This window comes from Sinohyriopsis cumingii, chromosome 16, assembly GCF_028554795.1.
Source record: "Sinohyriopsis cumingii isolate HCF-2022 chromosome 16, ASM2855479v2, whole genome shotgun sequence".
NCBI classification, from domain to species: domain Eukaryota; kingdom Metazoa; phylum Mollusca; class Bivalvia; order Unionida; family Unionidae; genus Sinohyriopsis; species Sinohyriopsis cumingii.
Window position 1 is genome coordinate 77491843 of NC_142976.1, and position 27957 is coordinate 77519799.

At 35.7% G+C, this 27957-nt stretch overlaps 1 protein-coding gene across 1 annotated transcript; it reads left to right on the forward strand.

Moving 5' to 3' along the window:
• The first annotated feature begins 6474 nt into the window (after positions 1 to 6474).
• LOC149780849 (protein SYS1 homolog) lies at positions 6475 to 24822 on the forward strand. Its single transcript, XM_089937934.1, has 3 exons — positions 6475 to 7095; positions 10294 to 10364; positions 19719 to 24822. Exons 1-3 carry the CDS (start codon positions 6901 to 6903, stop codon positions 19957 to 19959), a joined length of 507 nt encoding a protein of 168 aa, XP_089794060.1. The 5' UTR covers positions 6475 to 6900; the 3' UTR covers positions 19960 to 24822.
• The last annotated feature ends 3135 nt before the right edge of the window (positions 24823 to 27957 follow it).

The following is a 27957-nucleotide window of genomic DNA, read 5'->3' on the forward strand; positions in this document are numbered from 1 at the left end:
AAGAAGAAACGTAATTCACCATCCAAAATACCCCCACATGTATATTCATGTTTTTCTTGGTGTGAATTTGTTATTCAAGAGCTACCTTTTGTGTTTTCTAATTGTTCAAATATAGTTCTTTCAAAATAAATACATTTGTCTTGTTTTCAAAGCCGAAAATCTTCAGCCGTTTTTCGTGTGCAAATGGCGCACTTTAACTGACTTTGAATGTTAATGCATGTACGGCATGCTACTTGATTTACATGTCTGGATGCAGAAAAGGAGGATAAATCCAGCTGGAGTTCCCAAACGTTTGCGGAACATAGATTTACTATTGACCAAATTATGTTCATTTATCTAACTGGATTGTTTTCTTCAACCAATTGTGTGAAAGTCACATATTGTAATTAGACCCACACTCACCAGTTTTAAATCAATACCAAGTCTGTGTGGCCCATTATTGTGTGTGGTTGAGTACCCATTTTAGAACGGTGGGCGAATGGATCGTATTTACTATTTTAGTTAGTTTAAATAGAATTGGGTTTCCAATACCATTGTGGATACTCTCAGGCAATGGTTTGAATTCTGTTTAGCTCTTATAAGGGCTCTATGGAGGTTAATCTATGATGAAGACGCTATTAAGATTATCTGGGGCAACAAATTGTCGCACTCGGTCTTTTGGTTCTCCGGGGTCTATTTTGTCCGCGACAATATAGTTAACTGAATCGTCGTCATGGTCGATGTATTCCTGTCCTATCAAATGATGGCACTGAATCAGCCTGTTTCATATTGTGGCTAGGATTACCAGGCATTCAGCATACATTTCTACCCCGTACCTGTTGGTGCTTGTGGCTTTCCTCCTCCGTGCTTTGTTGCTCTGACCCCCTTTCTTCCTCCCACACCACCTAGTAGTCTTCAATGTGTTGTCGAGCAGCCGGTCTATTTTCGAATAGTTCGCGTATCCCCGTGGTTCCTGTTTGGTCGTAAATTAACTATAGGTCGTCATGGTACAACTTCTCTTCGTCCGCTCATTGTTAGAATTCTCTGCTTTCGTTGTGGTTGACCCGTAAGGTCATAGTAACATGAGGTAATGATTTTTTTCTTTTCTTCCACCTTTTGTTTATCCCGGCTGCTTCTTTATTTCCTTTTTTTTCTTCTCTTCCACCCCTCCCCTCATTTAAACAATGTCTTTCTTTTTGACAAAATATTGACTGGTGGTAAAGCATAAAGAAGACAATCAGTCGTTACGTCACCACACAGCACACGTCATATTGGATTTTCGTCTTGAGGCGATCCTTCTTGTAAAAGAATTTTGTTTACCTATAAGCTTTTAACCATTTTCTGTATATCGTTCTATAGAATTCTTTGTATCATTACCACATTGTAGGTAGAAGGCATGCCACCCTAAATCTGAAAAGTGGCAGGTACGTGTTGACGAATGACTGACCATTTGAACGTCCTTACACTAATCAGCTTTTTATAGTATTCATATACCAATCGTTACACGTTGACGTGATAACGGGTGTAAATTGTTCTTTGCGTTTCACATGAATCTGAACAAGCTCTTTGTCATGCGTACTCTTAACTCAGAAGGAAAATGCTGTCTTTTAACGTATCCGTGGTTATAATAATCACGCCCCACCAAAAGATGGTATTGACAACACAGAGACAATCGTGCATGTTCAGGTAAGCCAACTCTTTATACAACAACAGTTCGTGGATCTTCACGCATGCAAGAGAATGGAATAATTTAACATGTATGTGTATTACCAGTGGCATACAGGCACTGTTTACACGCAAGCATATGCATATACACTGATGTATAATTTGTACCTCTTCTATCTATTTTTCATATGTTTCCACGTCATATTTTATAGATTCTATTTTTATTCTCGACTTCTATAGCATTTACAGAGGCCCTAAAAAATTCCTGCTTGGCATTGAATACTCTTTTTATCATAGGTATAAATCTTCTGCTTTGAATTCTTCTATGGTAATCATCAATTATAAGCGCTGCATCTCTTCCCTTTTCAACCGATCCGGTGGCCTAGTGGTTAGAGATTACGCCTCGGATGCGGGAAGTCGTGGGTTCGATCCCTGGCCGATTCATACTAAAGACTTACAAAATGGTATTAACAGCTGCCTCGCTTGGCGCTCAGCATTAAGAGGTTATTATTAGGACTGGTTGGCCTGGTGTCAAGATAATGTGACTGGGTGGAACATCATGCTGCGTGTCAGCGGCATGATTCCCCAGTGCTGGACATCACTATAAATTACCACACCGCAGACATCGTAGCGATATGACTGAAAAATTGTTAAGGCTACCTTAAAAGTCCAAATCACACACACACGCGCGCGCGTGCGCTTGCTTTCCATTTCATCAAACGGTTAATTTATGTCTTTTATTGTCATTTTGCTTTCCCAAAGCACTTGCATTTATAAAACAGCACATTAAGTCAGATGTTGTGTAGATTGTGTGTGCAATAAATGATGATGGTGGTTATCGATCACGCCAGAACACTAAAATCAGTTAGTTTAAGTTGATGGAACTATATTGAAGAAAGAAAAATAATTCATCCGTATCTCTGTTTTGTCAAGCGAGATCTGTGTGGTGGTATACCCAATTATGTGTAACATAATTTACCTTAAGCCGTAATGTACTAGGTTGTAAATATTGTTTTAATGTCACATCAAATCTTTTCCTTCTCCTGGGATAATGCTGGCCGAGTTTCTATCAAATCTGCACTAGAACATAAAATTATCAGTTGTCATAGACCGCAATTTAAGACTTTATGTACTAATTTCTCTATGGACAACGACATAGATGATATTTTCTCTTTAAGAAATGACTGGTCCAGCTCAGAAATATCCTCTTGGTCCAGGAAGTCGAAGCTAATTTTGTTTCAGAAATATGAGTTTTTCAGCTTTGAAATGTCACTATGCTCTAAGAAGTTGAGGGTATTTTATTTTATTTACTATTTTAGATTTAATAATGATAATAATAATGACGACTTTGTATAGCGCCTAATCTTTAGAAGCTCTAAGCGCTTTACAACATTAGACAACACCTATAAGATAAGAAACATAATCATATTATTACAAAAAAAAACAAACAACACGAAATTAGAAAAACATTAAAAAATAAAAAAAAACATGCTGAGAATATTTCAGGTAGGAAACATTATTAGGTCTTTAAGTTTGTTCTTGCAGTCGAAATAAGTGAGTTTTGAGAGCCCTCTTGAATGTGATCACTGTGTCTTTGTGTCTAAGTTCCGTGGGCAATTCATTCTACGTTGCTGGGCCCTGGTATGCAAAAGAACGCTGTCCATATGACTTCGTTTTCATAGTGGGAATAATGAGTATACGTTTATCAGAAGAGGAGCGTACATATCTTGCTGGTGTGTACACATGGGTGAGGTCAGATAGGTATGTTTAACTGGAGTCCGACAGTGAAATGTAGCACAGAGAACAAATTTTGTGTTTGATTCTGGATCGAATGGATAGCCAGTGTAGGGTACAAAGCAGCGGGGATGTGTGCTCTGATCGTGGTACTCTAAGTATGATCCGAGCAGCTGTGTTTTTAACTTTTTTATATAGACTGGTCAGTTTCAGAAATGAATGTGTGGCCGTTTTTACATATATTCAATTCAATCCAGACCTCTCTATTCCTTTAGAGAGGCCTCTAACTGAATTAGAAACCCCTGCAATATAATTAGCAAACTAATTTTATTGATACGCGAATTATGAATAACGTTACGCGAGGAAAACCTTGTGTTTTTGTAATTATATGGCCAGAAACATTAATGTAGTACCAGACGTTAATTTATCGTAGGGACTCTATTCTTCCCATCTGACCTCAAATCTGGAGGTTGAACCAAAGTGGTATCATTTTCACAAAACATCTAAAAAAAATTCTGGCTCAAGTTGAGAGTTTTTAATATTTGTATTATTGCTTCATTGGTTAAAATGATTTTTCACAGACGATTCAGCAGGCACCAGAGATCATTTGAAACATACTTTCTTGTCGCAATGATGGGATTCGGCGCATATTTTAAGAACTTAATTAGCCCTCTCCCAATTTTATGCAAATATTTCAAAATATTTCAACATAACAACAGTGTAGCAAAACCTAATATTGAGAGAGAGAGAGAGAGAGAGAGAGAGAGAGAGAGATCATTCACAATTTGTTTAATTAATTCGATTCGTGTGGTTTTTCATTTGCATTGCGCTTTTCTCAAAGCCCATAAATCTAATTTTTAGTCGGAAATGTCACTAATCTTTAACACTGTTCTCATCAGCTCTTTGCTGACTATAATTTTGACAGAACAAGGAGAAATGTAGGGTGCTTTCTATGTTACCGCAGAAACAAAAAGGGCTGTCAACAAGTTGAACACGATAAAAATAAGCAATTAATATGCTTACATTATGTTGCACGAAAACTATGATTCGATTACTGACCCTAGGAATTTTACTGGATTCGATATTTGGACATAAACACTTTTTGAGAGTACCGTAACTCATGCAATATTGTATATTATGTTCAATATTGATGCACAATTGATTTAGTAGAATTTAGCCTGAAATTGCCAGTGGCTATATTACTGTGTTCGGACACAGGGGAAACGGAATATTTAAATAGCATTGTTCGGAGTCGTCTTTGCTAGCCAAGTTCCGATACGATAAGAATATCTACAGATAGGGTAATCGTATCGGAACGTTGGCTTGCGAAGATGAGTCTTGAGTTGAACTCCATTTACTTTTGTGGTGTTAATAATTTTTTTGCGCCTTTTGTCTAGATTGCAGATTTCCCCCACCTAATTTTAAAATAAAGATATTGTCTGCTTGTATATTTTTATTTTTTTAAATTTTGTTTAAAAAGTCTGTTGGCTTATTGTTACAGGTTCTGAAGGTAGTTTTATTTTTTCCCGAATCTATAAACAAACATCTATTTTAGGCAACAAAGGGCATATTCCAAAACAATAGTAGTTGCATATAGTTTAGATAAAATACAGTTGTAAAATCTGGAAATTTGCTTTCAAAGAAAATACTCTAGTCTATGAGGACATTTTAAGAATTTTCTCAAGTATGAAGAATCCCCCCCCCAAAAAAAAAAAGGTTCCTGCGTGTTAGATTTGTAAATAAAAGTATTTGTTTTTTTTTTAAATATATCATTTCCACTATTTCTACACCAGGCAAAAAATACATTTTTTTTTTGTCTAAATTATAGTAAACAAGATGATATAACATTTAAAACTGCTGAGACGAAATGAGAATTTGAGTGGACATGAGACCTGATTTCAAGTATCGATTCTTTAATCGGGCACTGTACAGTATGTTTCGCATTTATTTTGCATTCCTTGATGCCGCACTTAACAAAAAAGTCAACATATTTACATGTCTGTTTTCCTTAAATTTCATGCTGAAGATGCTATCTTTCTGCTGTATTTGTCTTGCGTTTTTTTGTGTGTGGTGCAGCAGTTTTGGTCCTATTGATAACGTGAACCTACTATGGTATTCTTAAAAAAAAATAAAATAATAAACGAGATAAGTCGAAAGAGGCTGATTCGGACCATGGCTGATTCGACCCAGGCTTATTCGGTCCAAATTACGCGATGATTGATGATAAGTTACTACTTAATTCTAAGAATGTCAGGTTTGGAAGCTTGGAAACTCTATTTAGAAACCTCTTTTGAATCAACAAGCGAGCTCTATAACTGAATTAAAGAGGTCTCTACTTCATTTAAAGACATTTACATTTCATGGATGGAAATGTTGAAATACTGCCAAATTAGAAAGGTCTCTGATTTTATCAGAGAGCGTTGCAATTGAATTAAAGAGCGCTGTTCAGTTGTAGAGGTCTCCAATTGAATTCTAGAGGTCTACAATTCAATTATATACACGTCAATATTAATTATTTATGTCTCTAATTAAATTAGAGAGGTCTATAATTGATATATTTAGCTCTCTAATTAAATTGTAGAGGTCTCTAACTCAATTAAGGACCTCCGTAAAAAGAATTAGAGAGGTCTGTATTGAATTTAATACGCGTAGAAACGACTGCCTATCGCTATGTCTCTATGGTCAAGGCAGTTGATGGTATTTTGAATTTAAAAAAATGAAATGTACAAATGAAAGAAGAAAGAAATAAATGTTATCCTAAAAGTACCACATCTCTCTCTCTCTCTCTCACACACACACACACACACACACACACCGCTGCAACGATATGCATGAACAGTTTAACTTATTCTACATAAGTAATAGCCCATTGGTAAAACACTTGATGTCTAAAATAAAATTAAGAGACCGGATTAAAACAAGCCAATCAAGCTTTCATATCAAGACTTTTTCTGATTAAAATAGACGCGTGCGAATGAAGTTGACGAGTTCACCTTACTTGATGTAGCGAATTTCTGAATTTTAAAATTGAACTGTGTATTCTTAAATTTTCTAAAGATACAAAACTAGGACAATACGTCATTCAAGGGAGGTAATTCGAACAGTTCCACCGTGGTTGTGAGCTGTCATTTGTACAATCATTGAAGTTTTTAATGAACCTGACTCTTATATTAATTTTATATGCTCTAAAATAGAACAAACTTAATTCGAATGTTATCTCTTCGTTATAGATTCATGTCACTGTTCGTTAGTGGATGAGCCGTTCAATTAGATGAACCAGTTTTGTCGCTCCAATATTGTGTTTCTTGTCTTCAACTTCAAGACAACTGCAGTAGCTTGTGTCAATGACTCCGTTACATAATTTTCTTCGAATTAATTTTTCCGTATCATTGATAAATTTATTAATTATAAAGCAGTCAAATTTCGACGAGATTCCATGAATCCATTACTGATTTGAGTGGGAAAGGCTGAATGGACGTTCAAAGAATATGACCTGTGTGTAAGGGATACTTCACTGATGTAATGATAGACTTTCTACGACGAAATTTTTGGAAGATGCCAGGACACTTCAGAAGCAATGTGTGGGATCCAGTTCATATAGTGGCCCAGATAGTGGCAATGCAATGTCAATACTATGTTACACTTGGTTTTTGGGTGGCAGTCTTGGACTTCATACTGGGTTATGATGTGTCCATAGATCAGTTGTTCAGTCAAGCAGTAAGTTCACTTGTGCTTCGTGCAGTTAAATTATCAGATATGCGTAATGGAAACTTTTACAAGAGGAAATTTAATAAACATCTGAGTTGTACACATGTAAACGTATTTTCTAAATATTATTAAAATAGCCAAATAATTAGTCCTAAAATGTACATCGACCTGAGATTTATGTTTTGGGGGTTGAGGTCTTACTGTTGAAATAACAGTTCTCTGTTGCATGTTTTGATGCTGATTAACATCCGAATGATAATTCAAAGTTTCAGGAATATCTCACACACTTGGCAGTCCATATAGATGCTTTTCTACAAATTAAAGTCATAATGTTTAAGAGAGACTTTATTTACTCAGATGTCTTTTTTTTCTAATAAATTAAAATTCTCACACAAGCAAATGGACATGTTTTCAAGTTTTGTTTGCCTACATTTCAGTTGCCTGGAATGTGATGGAAGCTAGAAGTGCCAAATCGGTTGAAGTTTGACAAGAAACTTGAACGAAATGAAGCTGTCTAAACACTTTCTTCAGTATTAATATATTTTATTTGTTTCATTAACACATTAACCCCTGAGCAAAATAGCTAGGCAGTCCCCAGCAGCATACTTGCAGAGATCACCTAGAGCAGTGTTAGCCTTTCCAGTGCCTGTATCCCAGAGACTAGCTGACAGCAATTGACTTGCAGATTTTTATAGAGGGGGCTACTTGCGATAAAACTGTTATTATTTTATTTGTATTCATTTAATTAGGCTGAAATTTGGAACGGCAGTTCTCAATAAACTTGCATAATGGTATAAATTTCATACTACATGCAGAAATAAAACTAATGCATGATGGTGAAAACAAATGATGTACTTGCCAATTTGCTTCTCTTGCCATGAATAATCCATAAAATCCATTATGAATTCACACAGAATTATTAACACCATCAACACATGAAATAATTATATTTTATGTACACAGAAATTCCACTTGTCGTCTCTTGTAAACTGAACATCCTGTGAATACTGTACACAAATGAGCATATTTTACTTGCTCTTTACTTACCTTTCTTCCTTAGAACTCTCACTGAAAATTGTAAAACTAATAAAACACTTAACAAACCTTGAACTATGAACACTCATGTTAACAACATATATTTCCCAAACATTTATTTAACAATTATTCAAAAGAAGAAAAAAGCTCCACGAAATTAAATTCATTTGCATCAGGGTCTAAATCCATTACTGGTCCTTTGTATAGCCTCTTGTCAATGTGTTTTATCATTTACAATCATCAATCAGCTCTACTTTCATTTTCTTCTTCTTCTTCAACATTCTCATCACTACCGCTGTTATTTCCAGTAGCTTTTTCGATCTTACTATCAATCTCGTCTGATTAAAATCCGGAAAATTCTCCGTCAGAATCTGTCAAGTAAAGTCTGCTCCCAGTTGCTGATTCTCATCAATTTGCATCATTTTCAGATGTATATATTTTTACTATTTCTGCTGCCATCAAAGTTAAAAATTTTTCCTTCCATTCAGCATTGTTCACTCTATCTATGTAAGCTACAATTTTATTGGCTAAACTGCTTGTATAATTAGGAAATGGCTTCAAATCAACCAATGGTTTGCGCCGATTTAACTTGTCGTGTGGGATACAGGCCTAGACAAATACTGCCTCGCAAACTCGGCGCTTGGGATACAAGCTATGTAAACTCAGCCACGTTAGCGAGGCATGCAATAGATCAGGGAGGAAAAGTATGACGAGTATTCTCGTTGCCAGGGGTTAATGTGTTTAAGAAACATGCTTCAACTTAATATGATTTCCATGCAGTTCGTTCCACATTCCTGGGTCACATGCTTCACTTAGTACACAAAGTTTGTAGCTTTTGATAGAAGTATGAAAAGTAGATGATCATCAAAATGGCCTGAAATTAGAGGCCCCTGCAGCAGGCTGTTGGATTTTATGAGCTCTGGGCCTTCACTTATTAATCGTTCCAATTCAGTATGATGTATGATTGTATTTGAAAATATGAATTAATATCTCTGTACTTGTAAAACATTCTTAGAAATTATATTTGCAGCAGGGTTTTTGATACAGGACTTTACTTATTTTACAGGATTTTAAGAATTCTACCTTGGAATTGAATCTGTTTAAATCTGTTTAATCAGTTCATCATAAGTCTTTGTAAAGGTTTCTTGAAACAGCCATGAACAGCTGAACTGTACTTCTTGCTTAAAATACAGGCTTTTGAAACCCTATCATTGCAATTTGCAGATAGGAAATTTTAGAATATCTGAGAACATCCCTCACACACACACACACACACACACACAGATCCAATATAGACATAATCTGGAAAGGTTGGCAACCAATTTTCTGGGTGAGTGGGATATGGAATAAAACTTTGTAATTTCTTTCTATGCCAATTAGATATTTTAAAAATTTCTGAAGGAATGTTAGTTGTCCAACCACATTGGTAGTATGTACTTTAAGAATATAGTTAAATATAGGCCAGGAGAAATCACTGTTGAAACAACATGAGAATGTTTAATTTGATGCCATTTCCAAAGTCTAGGTTGCATGTGTAAGCTGCAGAATAGTCACTTAATATTGAAATCTAAAATAATTCATAATTTATTTTACAGATAGAGCCATCTTTCTGTATTTACAAATCTATGAATTCATTTACTCACACTTGGTTTTGATCTTTGTAAGCAAAATTCAAAATTCCTGCTAAATGCTGCACGGAGCCCATATTATCTCCCTTTGCTATTTACATCTACATATGTTCATGGCAATACATCAAAAGAAAACAAAATGTTTTCATTTTATTTTGAGTTATGAGATTTATAAATAAGGAGAGACAATACTGTTTATTATTTTGTCTAAAACAATTCCTTTGTAAAGTATTTTTGTGGATACATTTTGTGAAGCAGAATATAATACAAATCATGGTATACCAGTATATGTATATCAATCCACAGAGCAACGTGACTGGAGTAGATGCAAACCAGGCCCAGTATTCTGGTAGCTCTAGGCCTTATACAAGATTTGGTAGAACATCCACTGCAGGGGTGGGGTGGAGAGGGAAAGGGTACACATTGATGAAATTGTGACTGTTTTGTTTTATGTCTGATTTGTTCTTAAATTGTCCATTGTGTCTGTAGTTTTTGAAAAAAGATATATGTAGGCTGGTACTAGCATTTTTTCTCTTTGTTTCAGGAGAAAGGACTCTTTTCAGCTGGACCAGGAAAAATAAATACAATCGTTTATGTACTGAATTGTTTAACAAGGTAATTAGTAAAGTTTTTAAAAATGTATTCTTCAAATAAAATCTTCATGAATGATATGAAATGCTTTTCATAACAAATTCAAAATGAGCATTTACCAGAGTGGCAAATCAGAACTTTTATTGGGAAAAATTCCTGAATGAAAATTTAGATGAATTACCAGAGGTTTCCCCTGCTCCTCCAGTATGCAAAAGAATGGTTGAAATCTGGGACTCCAAACTTTCTGTATAAATACCATGCAAACAAAATAGTTCAAACAATTTTTGTTTACATTTCTAGTCAAAATGAGAACAATATAGGTATGAGCTGTTACATTTAGTTTTTAACAAATATAATTTTTCAGTGTCAATAATAAAGAAAACATTAAATTATTCTTTGAACAATTATCTGTGAAAAACATTCAGAAACTTATGCAAATTCTTTGCAATATATTTACCACTTAATTAAACAGAGCAAACTTTTCAATTTTTTGCAAAAATGAATAAACTGTTTCACTGTTAATAAAAATAATGTGAGATAAATGGTTATATCTTATTTCATTTGATTTTTGTATACAAAACCTCGCCAATATCTCACAAGGTTTTGAGTCCTTAAATGCATGTTTGAACTGCAGAACAAACCTGTGAAATAATGAGAAATATTATGCATGTATTTTAAATAACTGTAAATGTTACTTTTGCATATCAGTTAAAAACTACTTTTGTTCATGTGGCACAGTATGGAGACAGAGGAAGACAAAATTTTAATGTTGTCAGCCTTTTCTGTCACAACATCTGGTACACTCCACCAGAGAGAAATCACCAAAACCACCAAATTTATGTTTATTTCTAAAACAATGTCCAAGGTTATTTTAGAACTTGACAGAAATGGCCTAGTGATGTTCTAATTTGGTCCAGATTAGCCTAATCCCCAAACACTTAACTACAAGGAGAGCGAGATCCAGAACAGAAAACTCCATGATGCAGCTCATTTTTGGGGAACCAGACATTCAACCATTTTTTAGCACAGATAGTGAATTACTAATCTGATTAAAATCTGATCGACACAGTCCTCCTCTGACAGACACCAATGAAAGTTCATGTTTTTGTGACCTTTGCAATTCCCAGACCTCTTGGTTTTAGCAAGGTATTGAATTTGTGGTACAGATTTGTGTTGGGAGGAGTTAATATTAGTAACAGTGTGTTCTGATCGACCTTGTCACTTTAAAATTTTGGAAAGTTTTGATTTGATTGATGAACTACAAGGTCAACAGAAAATAGTATCTTATTGGTGTCCTTCAGATCTCCACATAGGATTATCACCAGGTTGCTATTAAGATAGGATTATCACCAGATCGCTACTAAGTGCAACACTGACTTTCACATTTTACTGGCTTAGGTTAAGTTTTTGCATTTACCTCATGGCTAACCAGGTTTCTGGCAGACAGTATGACTGTGTGCAGTTCTGTTACTACCACACACTTTTGCCAGGCTCAAAGCGGGGTCAGTAGGGCCATATGGCCCAGGTCTCAATCCAGAAGGACCTAAGTTTTTACATATAGTACATATAGTAATATAATAATAAATCTACTCTGTTTTGTACTTAGTTATCTTTTAAATCTTCTTAATATAGTAAATTATTAGGTCTTGTTTTGGCATTCGATTCATTTCAAAATTTCAAAATAACCCAGGCCAAGGGACCTTAAATTCTTGAAGCAGCTCAGGCCTCTCTCAACCTCTGAAGGGGCCTGCTTATGACAGAAGGAGTTCACTGACCTACATTTTACATTTTACTGGCTTAGGTTAAGTGTTTGCTTTTTGTTAGTGATAAGACACCTTGTATACATACTGTTAAACATGGAATCAAAACTTGATGTGGAAATGCATTTTGCTGAGTACCACTCCTTCATCTTAAAAGTAGGTCACCATGGCCCATTTGCATGCTTTGCTGACTTGGCTTAAATCTCAAGTACTGTTCATGCCGGAATCGTCAGACTTGATGATTGTATGCATGTCTGTTAATACTACACCCTTACAGCAATAAAATGTCACTGTAACCAACATGTAACATTTTGCAATGTTGTTAGTTATGGCTTTTAACATGTAACCAGATAGGAATTTTTAGCCTCCAATTTAATACCATTATACCTCAAATCTTAAAACTTGGTGAGAGGATGCATCTTGATGAACAGTAAACTCTCATCTTACAAGAAGCTCACTGTGACCCATTGTTCACACTTCACTGACTCGGGATAAATTTTTTGCTTTTGCTTTTCCATCATAAATCATTAAACTAGATACTTTTATCCATTATTTGCTATTAACAACCCTACAAATAAAAGGTCAGTATGACCTACAGTTCATATTTGACTGAGTTAGGTTAAGTTTGGGCATATAGGTCATCACCGCATACATTTCCTGCATGCTATGATCCTGGTTAGAATCATGAACCTGGTGAGGGGATGTATCTTGATGATCACTGCTCCAGCATTTCATTACAGTAACACCTGTCTTGAAAGACCACTGCTATGAGAGACCACCTGTTTTGAGAGACCAGGGTCTCAATGTACAGATTTATTGATTGTATAGAGATATGACCTGTCATGAAACAGCACCTGCGATGAGAGACCACTATGTTTTGGCAGAAGTGATGGTCTTTCAAGACAGGTTCCACTGTACTAAGTGTACTGTGGTCCATATGGATTGCTCTTGTGGCCAAGTAGAAAGAATGCCTGCCTCGGATGTAGGATGTCACGGGTTTGAACCCTGGCCGAGTCATGACAAAGACTTATAAAAATGGTACTAGCAGCTGCCTCACTTGGTGTTCAGCATTAAGAGGTTAGTGTTAAGACTGGTCAGCCTGGTGTCAGGATAATGTAATTGGGTGGGACATCATGCTGCATGTCTGCAGCATGATGACCCTGTACTAGACATCACTGTAAATGGCCACACTGCTGATATAGCGATATGAATAAAAAATTGTTAAAGCTACATAAAAATCCAAAACACACACGTGCACACATTGGTCCATATTGTGCAGTTCACTGACCTTGGTTATATTTTGTGTTCATTCCTTAGGCACTGTTCATGCTATAATCATGCATCTGATGATAATATGCATTGTTGTTACTTCCACCCTCATACAGCAAAGAAGCTTATCATGTCTTTGTTTTCATATTTTAATGACTTTGGTTAAGTTCTTGCATTTAGCTCCAGACCACGAGTGTTTGGTATGCTATGTGTATACTATCCAACTGACAATCATGAGTTGATGTATGTTGATAATTCTACATCATTTTTGCAAAGGGAAGTTTCTGTGACCTATATTTCATGATGTGTAACTTTGTTAAAATTTTTTAAAGTTTATTTATTGGCTGCTGTTTAAAAGCATAAAACAAAATAAATGGATGCATCTTTATTATTTCTACATCCTTGCTAACCAAAGGTAAGTGTGACCTATATTGAATGCTTCATTAACATAGATTAAATAGTTGTTTTTATGATTATAGAGATTCTTACGCTGGCTTTAAAAGGTCGTCGGCAAAAAAATCACCAGTTTCAATGTCACCAATGAGGGGGAAAAAATTGCTATTTGCAACATTGGCAAAGCCCGGCATGATTCCTGGATACATACTATATATACCTTAGGCTCCTCAAAAGACCCTTTCTGACTAGTTGGAATTAGGAATAAATATGTTTATTCTGTGGTAAACAATCCTGATTATTGACTATGCATATTATATTATGAAACATCATTCTCAGCAGGTGGACAGTATTGTACTGGTAAATATGTTTAGGAATTAAATGGGTGGGCTGCATGCTTTTCATGTGAGACCTCATATGTATTGCTGATGAAGGTAACTGTTGATGCACATACTATGCTTGTACCACTGGCTATCACTTCAGTGTTACTGACAGCCAGTGGCTTTCACCTGATAAAATAGGCTATTAGGGTGGACAATGATAATAGCTTCTGGAGCAGACTTTAAGTTGTTGTTGTTGTAGGGTTTAACGCCATTTTTCAGCACACGATAGGCTATACATGGCGGCCAGTATTAATGGTGGAGAAAGAACCCGGGAAATCCCCGGAAAGAACCACCGACCCTCGATAAGCTACTGGCAAGCTTTCTCACATACTCACATTGGCCGAATTCGAGACTTGAACCTACGCAGACATATGTGAGATGGCAGTGATCCGTAACGGAGAGCGCTTTAGACCACTCGGCCACTCGGGGCCCCTGCAGACTTTAAGAACAGTGATTTTAAAAAAAATAACAAAAATTAACAGCAGTCTCAGGTTTGTATCAATTATGCATAGTACCTCTAGTTTAAGTCATAGAAATGTAGTTTAGGAGTTAAGACTAATTTTAATTTGTGAATAATTACATTGCTGTCACTTCTCCTGATACAAGCCCTCATTCCAGTGTGAATTCTTTCCTCCCAGTTAGTCACCGGTGTGAATTCTTTCCTCCCAGTTAGTCACCGGTGACCTAAACTAAACAGTCCCAGTCAAATGCATAAGTTACTTTGATCATTCAGAATATTGTCCTTCTTTGACTTGGACTAAAATTGAAAGGACATCAGTGCAGGGAGGGAGGAGGGAATTAGTAATAACATTAAGTATTAAAAAATTGAAATAATTTTACCCCCACCCCATCCACATAAAACACATAATAGCAGTAATATAGAATCCTGTTCCTTTTGCATTTCTGACTTTTCCAGTTCAATTTGAGGCTGATGGCCTCATAACTAGTGCCCAGAAAGATCACACCTGTTTTCCAGTAGGGTGCTCAACTGCAGACAGTAGGATGCCTTTTTCAAGCTTGATCTACTTCAGTGGTCTCAAACTCAAACCACCCTGTGGGCCACATGAGGGCATTTTTTATGGCCCAAGGACTGCACCACCTTTGTTATCTTTCATATCACCTTGTGACACCAATCATTTTGCTGATCACAGGATACAACTGGCCTGTGGGCCATGTGTTTGAGACCCCTGATCTACTTATCAGTTCTGAAAGATGAGGGTCCAGCCAAGTGGTGGATCCCATAGTGAACTTAAGAAGCATTGGAGATAGTTGTTCTATTGGCCCTAAAGGTGAGACTGAGCATTTTTTCTTCAAACAGAAAGGGAAAAGTAAGCATACTGGCTGGGGATACTTATTAACCTTTTTAACTGGACCTGGAAACAGCCAGCAACTGTTGATCCCCAAGATCTTGAGATGCCATGATATGTATAAAGCCACCAAGTAAGAAATAGGCATCAAATAGAACCACCCTCAACAGATCCTTACTTCCAGCAAAATCTTTTATGTGTTTAAGGTGGCATTCTTATGGAGGTTTGCCAAAAATGCCATCAACATCAGTAGTGAGCATCTTGCTGTGCTGGCAACAGCCTTCAGAAGTCTCGGCAAGGGACCTCTGACAAAGACTCCTACCTCATAAGGTTGAAGGTGGCTGCCACAATTAAATTTATTGCTTATATCAATGCCAGATTACCCATTAAGCACTTTAAACATGTGCTTAGGACACCAACCAAATAGGTGCACTAGGAAAAATTCAGATTAATTGTTGATGATAAAATTGAATGAATTATATATGACCATTACCATCTGCATGTCTGAGTATTTTGATTTGGAATGATGGCAACACTGGTATTTTCCCACCTCTTTAGCTTTTAATATTGTTTTTTTTTATATTTTTAGTTTCACATGTGTGTTTGTTTGGGGCATTGTAATGTTTTCAGTGCTTAGTGCCCTGGAAGGCCTTATTCTGACACTGTATCAAGGATTTGAGCTCCATAGCTTCAGGCAACTTACAAGCATATCGGTCTCCATCCCCATCAATTTCTTTACATCCAATGCTCCTTAATCGAGGCAATGGCTTTGAGCAGCCTAGCGAATGAGTGTACCTGTATGTAGCCACAGAAATAAGGGCCACAGAGTAGGAGAGGGGACTGACTAACCCCTCTTCTGCTGCCTTCTAGCTTTGGGTCAGCTTTTACACTGTGCTCTTTACCATAGCTGAGTGTGGTAGCAGCAGAAGTTCAGATTTATTCTGAACTTGTCAAATGTGTCTTCAAACTGGAGAGGATCTGGAAGACTTGTAGATGTCAATATTCAGACATGATTTTTCTCTGTTTTAAAGCAGAATTCCGCTTTTCTCCTGACTTGAATCATATTTTTCTTGATATAGTCCATTTTTTATATCATCTCCGATCCGGCTTTTTAAAAATGGTCTGTTCGGTCCCATTTTGCAACAACCCTCATAAATTATTCCTTCCATATATTAGCACATGACTCTCCTAAAGAGTATTCTGATTGGTCAAAGGTTTAAATTTAGCCATTGAATCTTTGTGTAATGGAAACTGTTGGCAGTGGAAAGAAGAAGCATGCTTGCAAAATGTCCCAAGTTGTTGAGAGAGACCATGACACAAAAAGTTTAGATAAAGGTTTAAAAAATGTATGGAAATGGGAATGGCTGGATCGAAAAATTAGCGGAAAATTAGTTGGTCAGTTTATAAGAAAACTGAATGCTAGAGGACTGCCATTTTGTGACCTCTGCAAGAAAGATCTGAATTATGGTAATTGCGGTTGGAAGAGTTTTGGAACAGCACCTACAAAAGAAGCTGCATGCAGAAAAATTGAAGCTCAGAAGGCATCTGGAAAAAGTGCAGTTAATTACTATAACAAGAAAGATTTCTTGCATGAGAGAACAGATGTAGCCCTCTGTCAGAATATGCGCACTGCATTTCGCCAATACAAACAACAGCTTGAAAGGAAAAAGGCTTTCATTGAGAAGGAAAAGAAACGATTGCACATTGAGCGAAAAAGGAAGACTAAAGAAATCTTTGCCAAAGCCGCAAAAAGAGCTTGACTGGCATATTAACAGGTTGTGTCCATTGGAGAAAAAGACAAGTGAATGTATGGGATTATTAGTGTATAGTTGATGTACTTGGATGTTTATTTTACAGATTTGTTATGAAAAGAGAGAAGTATAATATATTTGCTGCAAAAATTGACAAATTATTGCGACTTAATTATGATGTGAACACTGACATGCACATGAAATAACTTCAGCATCAATAGTATTGGAGAACAATTTCGTGTTTCAATAAATATTGTGAAATTATTGAAGTAACATGTCATGTAAGTTTATTAGTTTTTCAAATGATTATTTTGGTTTATTTTATGATCATAAGTTGCACCAGGAGCATTTTTTATGAGTGTAAAATGTAATTTTGGACTCCAGGGTCAGGGACACTGCCACTCAAGACCCCATTGGGGAAGGACCCCCAAACCCCCATTAAAATTTTTTAAGCTTTTTTTTATGGAAGACCAAAGTCATGTCTGCATATTTCTTCACCTTATGTGGCCTCCTCAGTCGAGTGGGGTTGGGATGGTGACTGTTGGAGTAGGAATAGAATGGAGAGTGCTTGTTTCCACTTATAAAGTGAGAAAGGACTTTCCATTTTCTTCTCTCTTCTTGGAGAAGGGGATTGGCAATCCTTCTTGATGCAGGATGGAGAAGTTTACTGCTTGCCTAGACCACAGACCAATGGGGTCATGGTGAAACTTATACCTGGTACCATGGGACATAAATTAGAAATTACAGACTAACCACCTGGAACTAGGATTGCCAAAGTCCATAGAGATCAAATGGGAAATTAGGAAAATGGAATGTGTCAACCAAGCTGCTTTACATAGATGGAGACAGGTTGTTCTCTGCTCCATGTTGGGGAATGATGATGTTTCCAGGAAATGCCTTTCCAACATAATAATTGGACTGGTGAACTATCCATTTATGGAACTATTTGGGCAAAGACCCAAGTCCAATGTTTTGTGACTGGTAGATTAAGCCTAATGACTGGTACTAGATTCAGTAAATAGAGTGCTCGGTTGGTCGACCAGTGACTGTTGACTAGCATTCATTGACTCGTACTTGTGTTGGAATCAATCAAAAATGCCAAGTGACTGGTATCCATTGCGATGACTGGTGACCATGTCCAGTGACCAATGTCTGATCCTTTGTACCCAGGTAATGACATTTCAGGTGATGGAAATCATTTGAGGAGTCCATTTCATGGGATCTCTTAACACTCTGACAATCTAGGCCACTTTGGCAAGCAAGTTGAAGATGCTTATTGGTACTTTTATTGCACTGGTAAGGCAAGAATTACTCATGAGTTCTGGGAATAGTTTTTAACCTGAAAGTGCCACAGATTTCTCCTGGGATTGGCATGGTTGCAGCTTCCTTGAATTGGGAAGTGCTAGTCATCCCCTCATGAGATGATAAAGATGGGGGTTGTGAGTAGAGAAGAGGATTCAGCTTCCTGCATGCTCATTGCCAGATCCCACACATCTTAGAAAGGACATCCATCCAAGACAGTGTACTTCACACACACACCAAGTAGGTGTCCCAAGAAGCCATTTTAAATCTGCATTTACTAACATCTTGACTGAAAAATTATTAAATCTATGCTAAAAATCTTTACCACACACACACATGCACACATTGTGGCAAGCTGGGAGACTGAAAGAAGAATACAAAGGTAAATTATCATAACATAATTTTATCTTATCAATTATGGGGATACAAATATGGAAATGGTGCTTAACATGTGCAAAACAACATACAGATGACAGATGGGGATACAGATAAATGCAAAAAAACATACAAATGACAGATGGGGATACAATCAAATGCAAAAAAACACACAAATCACAGATGGGGATACAGATAAATGCAAATAACATACAAATGACAGATGGGGATACAGATAAATGTAAAAAAACATACAAGTGATAGATGGGAATACAGATAAATACAAAAAACAGATGACAGATGTGGATACAGTTAAATGCAGATAAACTTACAAATGACAGGTGGGGATACAGGTAAATGCAAGAAATGCAAGGACTGAGAGAAAAGGTCAATTGTAATGCAAAAATGGATACAACTGAAAGAAATGATGGCAAAAGAAACTTTAATTAGTGAAAACCTTGAGTGCTCAGAGATGCATGTTAACCGTGAGTCCATGGAAGGGAAGAATGATACACTGAATAATGGAAGCATCCAAGACTGGGACAGTGTCATTATTTTTGTTCTGAGCCTCTATTGACTAACTGGAAGATTGTTCTAGGCCTCCAGTGACTAAATGAAGGAGGAAATTCACCTTGGACTGGGCACTAGTGCTATGAAAAGTGAAAGCAATGTAATAGGCACAGGTACTGTATGACAGCTATAAAAAAAATACTTTTGTTTTGCTTTGTCTTTTATTTTCTGCATAATAATAAATGTTTATGATGGTTACTAGAGACTACAGGGTGCATTGTGAAACTGTTGATTAGACTGTATTCGTGTTTTTTTTTTCTCTTTCCAGTGCAGTTGGTCTGTGGTTCATAGTACAAAGAACAAAGCAGTGTCTGGACTTTTCATTCACAGTACATTTAATTCACTTTTTTATTAGTTGGGGTTTTAATGGATACATTCCGCACACAGCATCATGGTGGATTCTCAACATAATTGGTGTAACACTGATGACTGTACTAGGAGAGTTTTTATGCATGAGGACAGAGCTTAAAGCAATTCCTATAGGCATGGGACAGAAAGCTGATGTTTAGCATTATTTGTGTACATTATTGTAAATTGTTTCTTATGTCTGATATATTTGGAATAATCTTACCATTTGCCAACAAGTTGATCTTTGGTAATGTTTTACAGCACAGCAACGCATGTATTCAGTAGTGTTATATGGAAAAACAATGCATGTAGGTTACAAAGTGCTGAGGTGATTTTAGTTTAATTGACAAGTGGTGTAGATTATTTATTACCTTTTTACATAAATACATCTACTTATTTTAGAAGCTCATCAAAAGTAAGTGAGGTATTCCGAGTCCACTAAGTTCATATTAGCTAATGAACAAGTGCATTACACATACACACAGTAATTATGAAACAACTAATATTTGTTCATACCTGAACTGCTTATTAAAAACACTGTAATTAATGTGATATTTGCAATGTAATATTTTTGTTGAATACAGTGGGACCCTGCTATAACACGGTAGTTGAGGTCCATAGAACCTGACCATGTTATAGACCGAACCATGTTATAACCAGCCAAGTTAGTTAGCTGAAGAAAATGATGCATTTACCTAAAATATGGCAGGTGTGGGTAATAAAAGCATGCAAAAAAATATGTTTTTGATTAAATGAAGACAAATTATTCTGAAAAACGCTTGTAAATTGACAACTTTCATTTGTGTAGTACAATCCATAATCCTTTAAGTCCTGTATATGTATATAATAATTCCATGAATATGAGTTTAGATCACATATTATAAACTTCATGTGTGACTCACATCCAGTAAAAAATAGTATTGGTATTCCTCATTTTGATCTATATCCGATTGTCACTTAACAATTCACTACAACTATTGCAAGTAGCACATGGCTATAGCTGTTTGCATTCTGCACATACATGTACTTAAAATTGGCCTAGATTTTGGTCAACTGGAGACAGTATCATCTCACCGAGGCTACCCAGAGGATGAGGCTGTTGATAGAGAAATGAAAACTCGAACAAATTAAGATTCCTCATCTTCAGTTAACTTGACAGCCATATATCTATGGTTTCAAAAGATTGGAAATCTAATTTGCGTTTTATGTTGCCATTGGTTTCAACCATAAGCATAATTTTTTTCCTGCAAAATTGAAACATTCATGGCACAATGAATGTATTCCAGTCACTTTGGAAAATGCAACAATCTATCATATTCCATTGCTTTTATTTAAGCTTGTTGCTGACTTTCTTTGATGAAAGGTTATACGTTTTTATTAAAGATTGTATTTGGTTTTCTTTGATGAAGGGTGCATGTATTATTGAAGTTACCACCAAAGGACAGCTTTGGAGGACCAAACAGATGTCTGTTTCTTTTTGTGGTGGCAACATCAAGCAATTGTAGAACAGTGATTGAGACCAATCTTTTGTCTTCATTTGCTTAGTATTTATACAGAAGAATCTGTGCTTCAAAGGTGATCAGTTTTCTTTGAAGTTTCTGCACAGAATAATCTTGGTTCATTTTAAAAACAAAAGGAATTAGCTGTTGTTTGGTCGATTGTAGCTGTTACTTTTCATGCCTTCAGAAGTTGGTCAGTTGAAGCTAGTCCTGGTGGCATAGATAGAGCAACAAGTAGATTTCCATTTTTATTTGTTTGTTTTGATGCTGTCTTCCACACATGTGCAAGAAATTTTTGTAAAAATAGGCCAACAGACAATGAATGGCCAGGTATTCTGTTCTGTTCTGTTGGGGATTACTATAAAAAGTATGAGAGTTCTAAAGGATGTAATTCTATGAATGAAAAGAAGAGGAATTTTACTTACCATCCACACACTGAGGTCAGTGAAAATAAATATAGCGAGCGGTTGATAATCCGACACTATTTCATAGAAAGATCCGTTACGAGATTGTACCTTGTCCTGTTGATCTCCGCTACCAGAAATGTTTAAAGAAACAAAATGCCAAGATCTTACAACATACAGTACTCAGGCCAGAGATCTTACAGCATACAATACTCAGGCCAGAGATCTTACAGCATACAGTACTCGGGCCAGATGTCAGAATAAGCAGATTATGATATAACTATGCACTGTTGAGGTGGTTAGTCAATATGAACCAAGAATTTATTTATCTAACAACTTATAAAATCCAGTTCATTTTATATTAAGTTTGCAGCTTCCTTTCATGGTGCCTTTTAATTTCTGCACTCCAATCCCAAGTTACATATACAAGTTTAAATAGCCAACAATGTCGGGGGAAATAAATCACCAGATGGTATATTTTGTCATTAAGAAAATAAATTGTAATTTGTGACATTGACAAAGCCCAGGGTGATCCCTGAATAAACTTTTTACATGTTATTTTTTGTACTTTTAAGAAGAAAAAACTTGTTTCGTGTACAAGATAAATACATGTACTATAAATGCTAGCGTCAAAACACTTTTGATTTTGAGTGCAGGCTTGCAGTTTTGTGTCTTATGTCCCTCCTCCCAAATCTTTGACCCTGTGCACCTCCTTGGATACTTCATTTTGTTGGAAAATAATACTAAGAAATATGCTTGCTTTTCATTAGTGGCTGTCAATCCATGTCTTTCTTGATACTAGCAATGGCTAAAAAATGTGATAAAATCTGTGAGATGGCAAAACATTGCAACTGTCCATGATAACCTTAATGGTTTGTGATAGTCATCTGAGTTCCAATATATAGTGTTTGACAATCGTTAGTGTGATGTATTTTCAACATTAAAGTCACTCCCACTGCGAGGAAGATTTAATTATTTTCAGGTGGACATAAGAGACTAAATACGTGCAAGTTCACAATTTTTATTAATGAATGATTTACTAGTTTGGATGGAAAATAATTCAGAAAACATAGGTATTTATTAGAATAAATGCCAGATGTGGGTGTACATGAATATTAGAATAAATGCCAGATATGAGTGTACATGAAAGGTAAATGAGAGCAAGATTCAGAATGGAAAATTGCATGGTGCAGCACGTTTCAGCTTAACCTGATATTCCAACATGTTATTGTTGTCATGAGTGACTTGAGCACATGATAAAACTTATATTGTAAGCATCAAGCAAAACTAGGATCATATCATTAAGGTGGCAGCACTGTTGAAGAAACCAAGGTTATCTTATTTTTATAGCACTATTAGTGCATTATGTATCATTATATTCCATTGACTCTCTAAAATGTTTTGTGACCCTCAAATTTGGAGGGTAATCTCCCATTTACTGAGCTCATCCAAAGAGTCAGGTGGTACTCTAGAGTTTCGTATTTTGCATAGGGTTAGAATTTTAAGGAACAAAATTTCCCCAGGTTTTCTCACTGGTTATACTTTCTATTGAAAGAAGACCTTGTATATCTTTTCAAAGAACCTTTAATTCCCTATAGTTTGGTGTATGATGGATGGGTGTAATATTGGTTATGGGCTATACAGCTTGGCCATACTTCAGATATGCACCTCTCAAAAAAACAAGCTCCACATGGTCATTTTCACTTCCTGGACTTAGAGCTAAATTGTGAAAAAGAAAAAAGCAATTTTTAAAAAAAATGTTTGATATATTTGGTAATTCATTCATTGCAGTTTTAGAAGAAGCTGGAATTGTTCATGTCTGGCAAAATTCATTTTCCATATTTTAATAGCTGCTAAAGACTTTAGACTAATTCAGGCTGATCTTTGGAGCACAAGGGACCAGTCCCTTTAGTTAGCTGTGTGCTTATACCATGTACAGTTTCCACAAGTACAATATCCAAAGAAATTTTAGCCACAGCACATGAAAGTAACATAGAGACATGCCAACATTTTCTCCATTGTGCATGTTGCAAATGTAAACGACTTCACATTACACTCACCATTCTATCTCAGAAGTTCATAATATCTGTAGAGTGCTCCCTCAATGACAGCGAGATGCATTTTGGTAGTTAATATATTGTACACTTTGTTTACTGAAATTTGTAAAACTATAACACCTAATGGATGACATTATCTCCAAAGCTCATACAGTGTAAATGATTTTCAAAGAGGACAGGTATGGAAAATTTAAAGTGCATCTATATTTTTTTTGTCATAAGCATATAATTATGTACAACACAAATTAAATTATTATTTTCTAATTTCTGTTAAAACTATTTGCATAGAGAATTTCACTTCTGAGTCACTTGTAGTCTAGCTCTGTTTGAAAAGATTCTTAAATCAGTGATACTTGTAGCATTCAGTTGATTTAGCAGAAGATTGCAGGAAGACTTATCAAACTTAAAAAATTGCTTGGTTAAATTTTTTACATAATATTTAAAAGTAATTTGCTTTATCAAAAATTGTAATCTTGTTTAGATAGGAGCAACAACATTTCTGTTTTGAACTTGATAATATTTTATATTTATATTATTTTTGTAAAACCAAGTGTTAATTATGTCAAAGATTTGCTTAAAGTGGAGTTAACATTTTCCTTGTACCTGATACATTTCACATAAATATTTTTTCAGTCTTTCATATTTATTTTTCCAGTTTTAATTTTCACATATAATGATGTGAATGATTCATCTTAGTTTGATCATATTTAAAATTTATAGATTGAAAAGAGAATATCATTTCTTAATTTATATTAAAATGGAAAAGATTGAACAGAAATGTTATATTTTCAAATATTTTTCACATGTTAAAATATAAGAATGAGAAAAAATTAAAATTATAAGTATAAAATAAATAAGTTATTTGAGTATCTTGTAAAATTGTATGCATTCATTATTTCTTTGTATTGTAAGTTTTTGAAAACTCAGTTTCTGATATTTTAATATGTGTTAAAATGGGGTAACTGGGTGAGTGTCAGACTTTGTTGATCAGCTTAGGGTAGATACCAAATCATAGTCTGTTTATGGAATGAGAAGACAAGTGAATAAAAAATTAGTAAACCTTAGTATTTTTTCATGCTTTTAGCTCACCTGTCCATAGACAAGGATAGCTTATGGGAAAATGGTGCCATCTTACATTTAGTATGGACACCACAGTGCACAGTGGCCATCTTGAAAATCTTGTTATTACTACTCTTTCTGAACAGATGGTCATATCAACATGGGGTTTTCAAATGTTCATTATGGCCACGAATGCCACCATCTTGAAAATCTTGTTATTTCTACCCGTTCTGATCAGAAAGTCACATTAACATGTGGTTTTCACCTAAAGACCATTTTATGATGCATAGTTGGTCCATTATACAATTGGTACATATCTGACATCCAATAGGGCCACCACAGTGGCCAAAAATTTTATCAGTACTTTTGATTGGATGGTCATATCAACATGGGATTTTCACCAAAAGATTTCTTCTTTAGTTAATCCTGAAAGAAAATGGTGCCAGTCTGATGTCACCACAGCAGCCATCTTTAAAATCTTATCACTACTAAATGATCAATTTTTTTTTATAGACATGAGGTTTTGTTCAAAATGGTGCCACTGGCATGTATAATATGGCTGTCATCTTGATAATATTCATTGTTGTTATCTCAACTCCTCCGTACAAGATGGTCTTTCACTGAAAGACATCTTATGAAGTCTACTTGGTCACACATAAAAATAGTACCTATCTGACCTCCAGTATGGCTGCCACAATATCCAACAGGAATACCCTGGGTAGCTAAGTGGACTAAAATGCTTGCCTTTACTGATTACTGACATCTCACCTCTATCCATGTGGGTTGAAGTCACAGGCTCAGACAATATGGGATTATGAGAAAGCTTGTAAGTAGCTGACTTCTCCAGTGGCCTAAATGGTTAGAGCATCTGCCTCAGATTTGGGAGGTCAAAGGTTAGAACCCTGACCAAGTCATACCAAAGACTGATACTAGCAACTCTCTCGCTTGGCGCTCAGCATTAAGAGGTTAGTGTTAGGACTGGTTGGCCTGGTGTCAGGATAATGTGTCTGGGTGGGACATGATGCAACATGTCTGTGGCATGATGCCCAAGTGCTAGACATCACTATGAACTACCACACTGCAGACATAATAGCAGTATGACTCTAATGGTTAAAGCTATGTTCAAAATTTTAAAACACACATGCCAGTAACTTCCTATGCATCATTTGTTCTTTCCGGGATTAATCCTCGACCAGTTATTCTGGCTTCCATGTATAGCGTATCATGCTGAAAAAAGCAAATATAATCACAACAACTACAATCTGTCTTGAAAAGTCAAATAGAAGCCATCTTATAGATGGCTGGTCATATTTACATTGTGCTTTCATTAAATGACTTCTTATGCTGTATATTGGGCCTATAATGAACTGTGCCATTCTGACACTCAATATGGCCACAATAGCAGCCATCTTGAAAATCTTATTATTACTCCTCTAAAACAGAAAATTAACATGAGGTTTTCATGAGAAGACTCTTTATGATGCCATATTGGTCCTAAATTAAAATGGTGCCAATCTGACCTCCAATATGTCTATCATCCTAGAAATGTTAGAACTCCTCTTAAGTTCACATATCGAACAATCCGCAGGTACATGGGAAAGCCTGCCAGTAGCTTCTTATGGGTTGGTGGTTCTTCCCTGGGTTTTCCAGGGTTCTTCCTCCACCAGTTATACTGGCCGCCATGTATAGCCTATCTTGTGCTGAAAAATGGCATTAAACACTAGAACAACAACAACAACATATCGAACAATCCTGCCTCAAAGGAATTTGGCATGCACCCGTCCTTCAAATTTTATCTCTAGACATACTTTCGACCCTAAAAAGAAGTCTTGGTGATATTAGTTGAGAAGAATAAGGAGAAAAAAGAGGTGAATAGTGCCCGATTCAATCAAAAATGAGTACGAATTGAACCCCCACTTAGAGACCATTTTGAGGAATAGAGACTAAATGTATGGGATCCATAACAAATCATGTATCGGGATTACCTCTTAAAGCCATATTTGGACTCTACAGTCCACCCCTTAAAAAGATCTTGTCATGGATCATTCTCTAATATTTTAGACCTAGGGTTAATTATGTTTGACCCACAAAATGAATATTGATGGGTGTCATTGAAAACAATCGGAGAAAATGAGGGTTCTTATATATACCGGCAATATTAATCTATTTCAGTGTGGACTGATAATATCCAAATTTTGCTATTCATGAACCCCTTCTTTATTTCAACCAGGTTGAACACATCCTAGGTAGAGATATATTTCTACAGTAGCTATTTTTAAAAGCAAAAAAAAACTGTGTCTGGCTGATTTTGAGAAATGGGGGTTAAATATATGAGGAGGGGGAGAGGGTATGACATAGGACATACGGGGAATAGCTTTTATATATATATATTCATTATTATGACTATAGTCTTAAAATAAGTAATAGAAAAGAGTGACATTGTTAAAGTTACATTAAAAATCCAAATTACACACATAGAAAAGAGTGAGAAGCAACAAGCTTTGTAAAATTCAACAAATTTATTTCCCTAGATAACAAAGTAAAACTTTAAAAAGAATTACTAACAGAAGTTCTAATGAATAAAGTTCTGAATAAACTTGGGTGGTATTTAAAATAATTTCCAATGCTGAAGGTGTTGATGTGCCTGTAGTGACCAGTAGTCTCTAATGTACTAATGTACCATGACCTGAATTGTAATGATGTGCCAAAAGTCTTTAATTAAATCAAAGTAATATAATCCAAGGATTCCTTGCTTAAATTCACTGTGATTCCCAGTTAATATCTCTGTCCAAGAATATTATTGAGCACTTGGTATTTCCAGTGAATAAGTAATTTTAATAAATTAACTCCAGCCCAAGTCAAATATTAAACACACACAAAAATGATTCTGCCTCAAGATCTTATAGCATGAATAAACAATATTCCCAGTAATCCAGATTATAAAACCCTCTATTTAACCTAGGTCACAATTATCATTTTCTAAAGAAAAATTATTACTTAATGCAAACTTCCATTCTAAATGATTCTGTTACTAAAATTATAATAAAGAATATAGTAAACACAATGTCCTCGACTCAAACCAAGATAAATATGTTTACATCTATTGATAATGAACCTAATATTAAACCCACACTCTGAGA

Bases quoted from the DNA above. Each gene is read 5' to 3' on its own strand.
- LOC149780849 (XM_089937934.1), top strand. From the start codon at position 6,901: ATGATAGACTTTCTACGACGAAATTTTTGGAAGATGCCAGGACACTTC. The intron at 7,096-10,293 runs GTAAGTTCACTT...TCTTTGTTTCAG, and splicing joins ATCAGTTGTTCAGTCAAGCA to GAGAAAGGACTCTTTTCAGC. The intron at 10,365-19,718 runs GTAATTAGTAAA...TTCTCTTTCCAG, and splicing joins GTACTGAATTGTTTAACAAG to TGCAGTTGGTCTGTGGTTCA.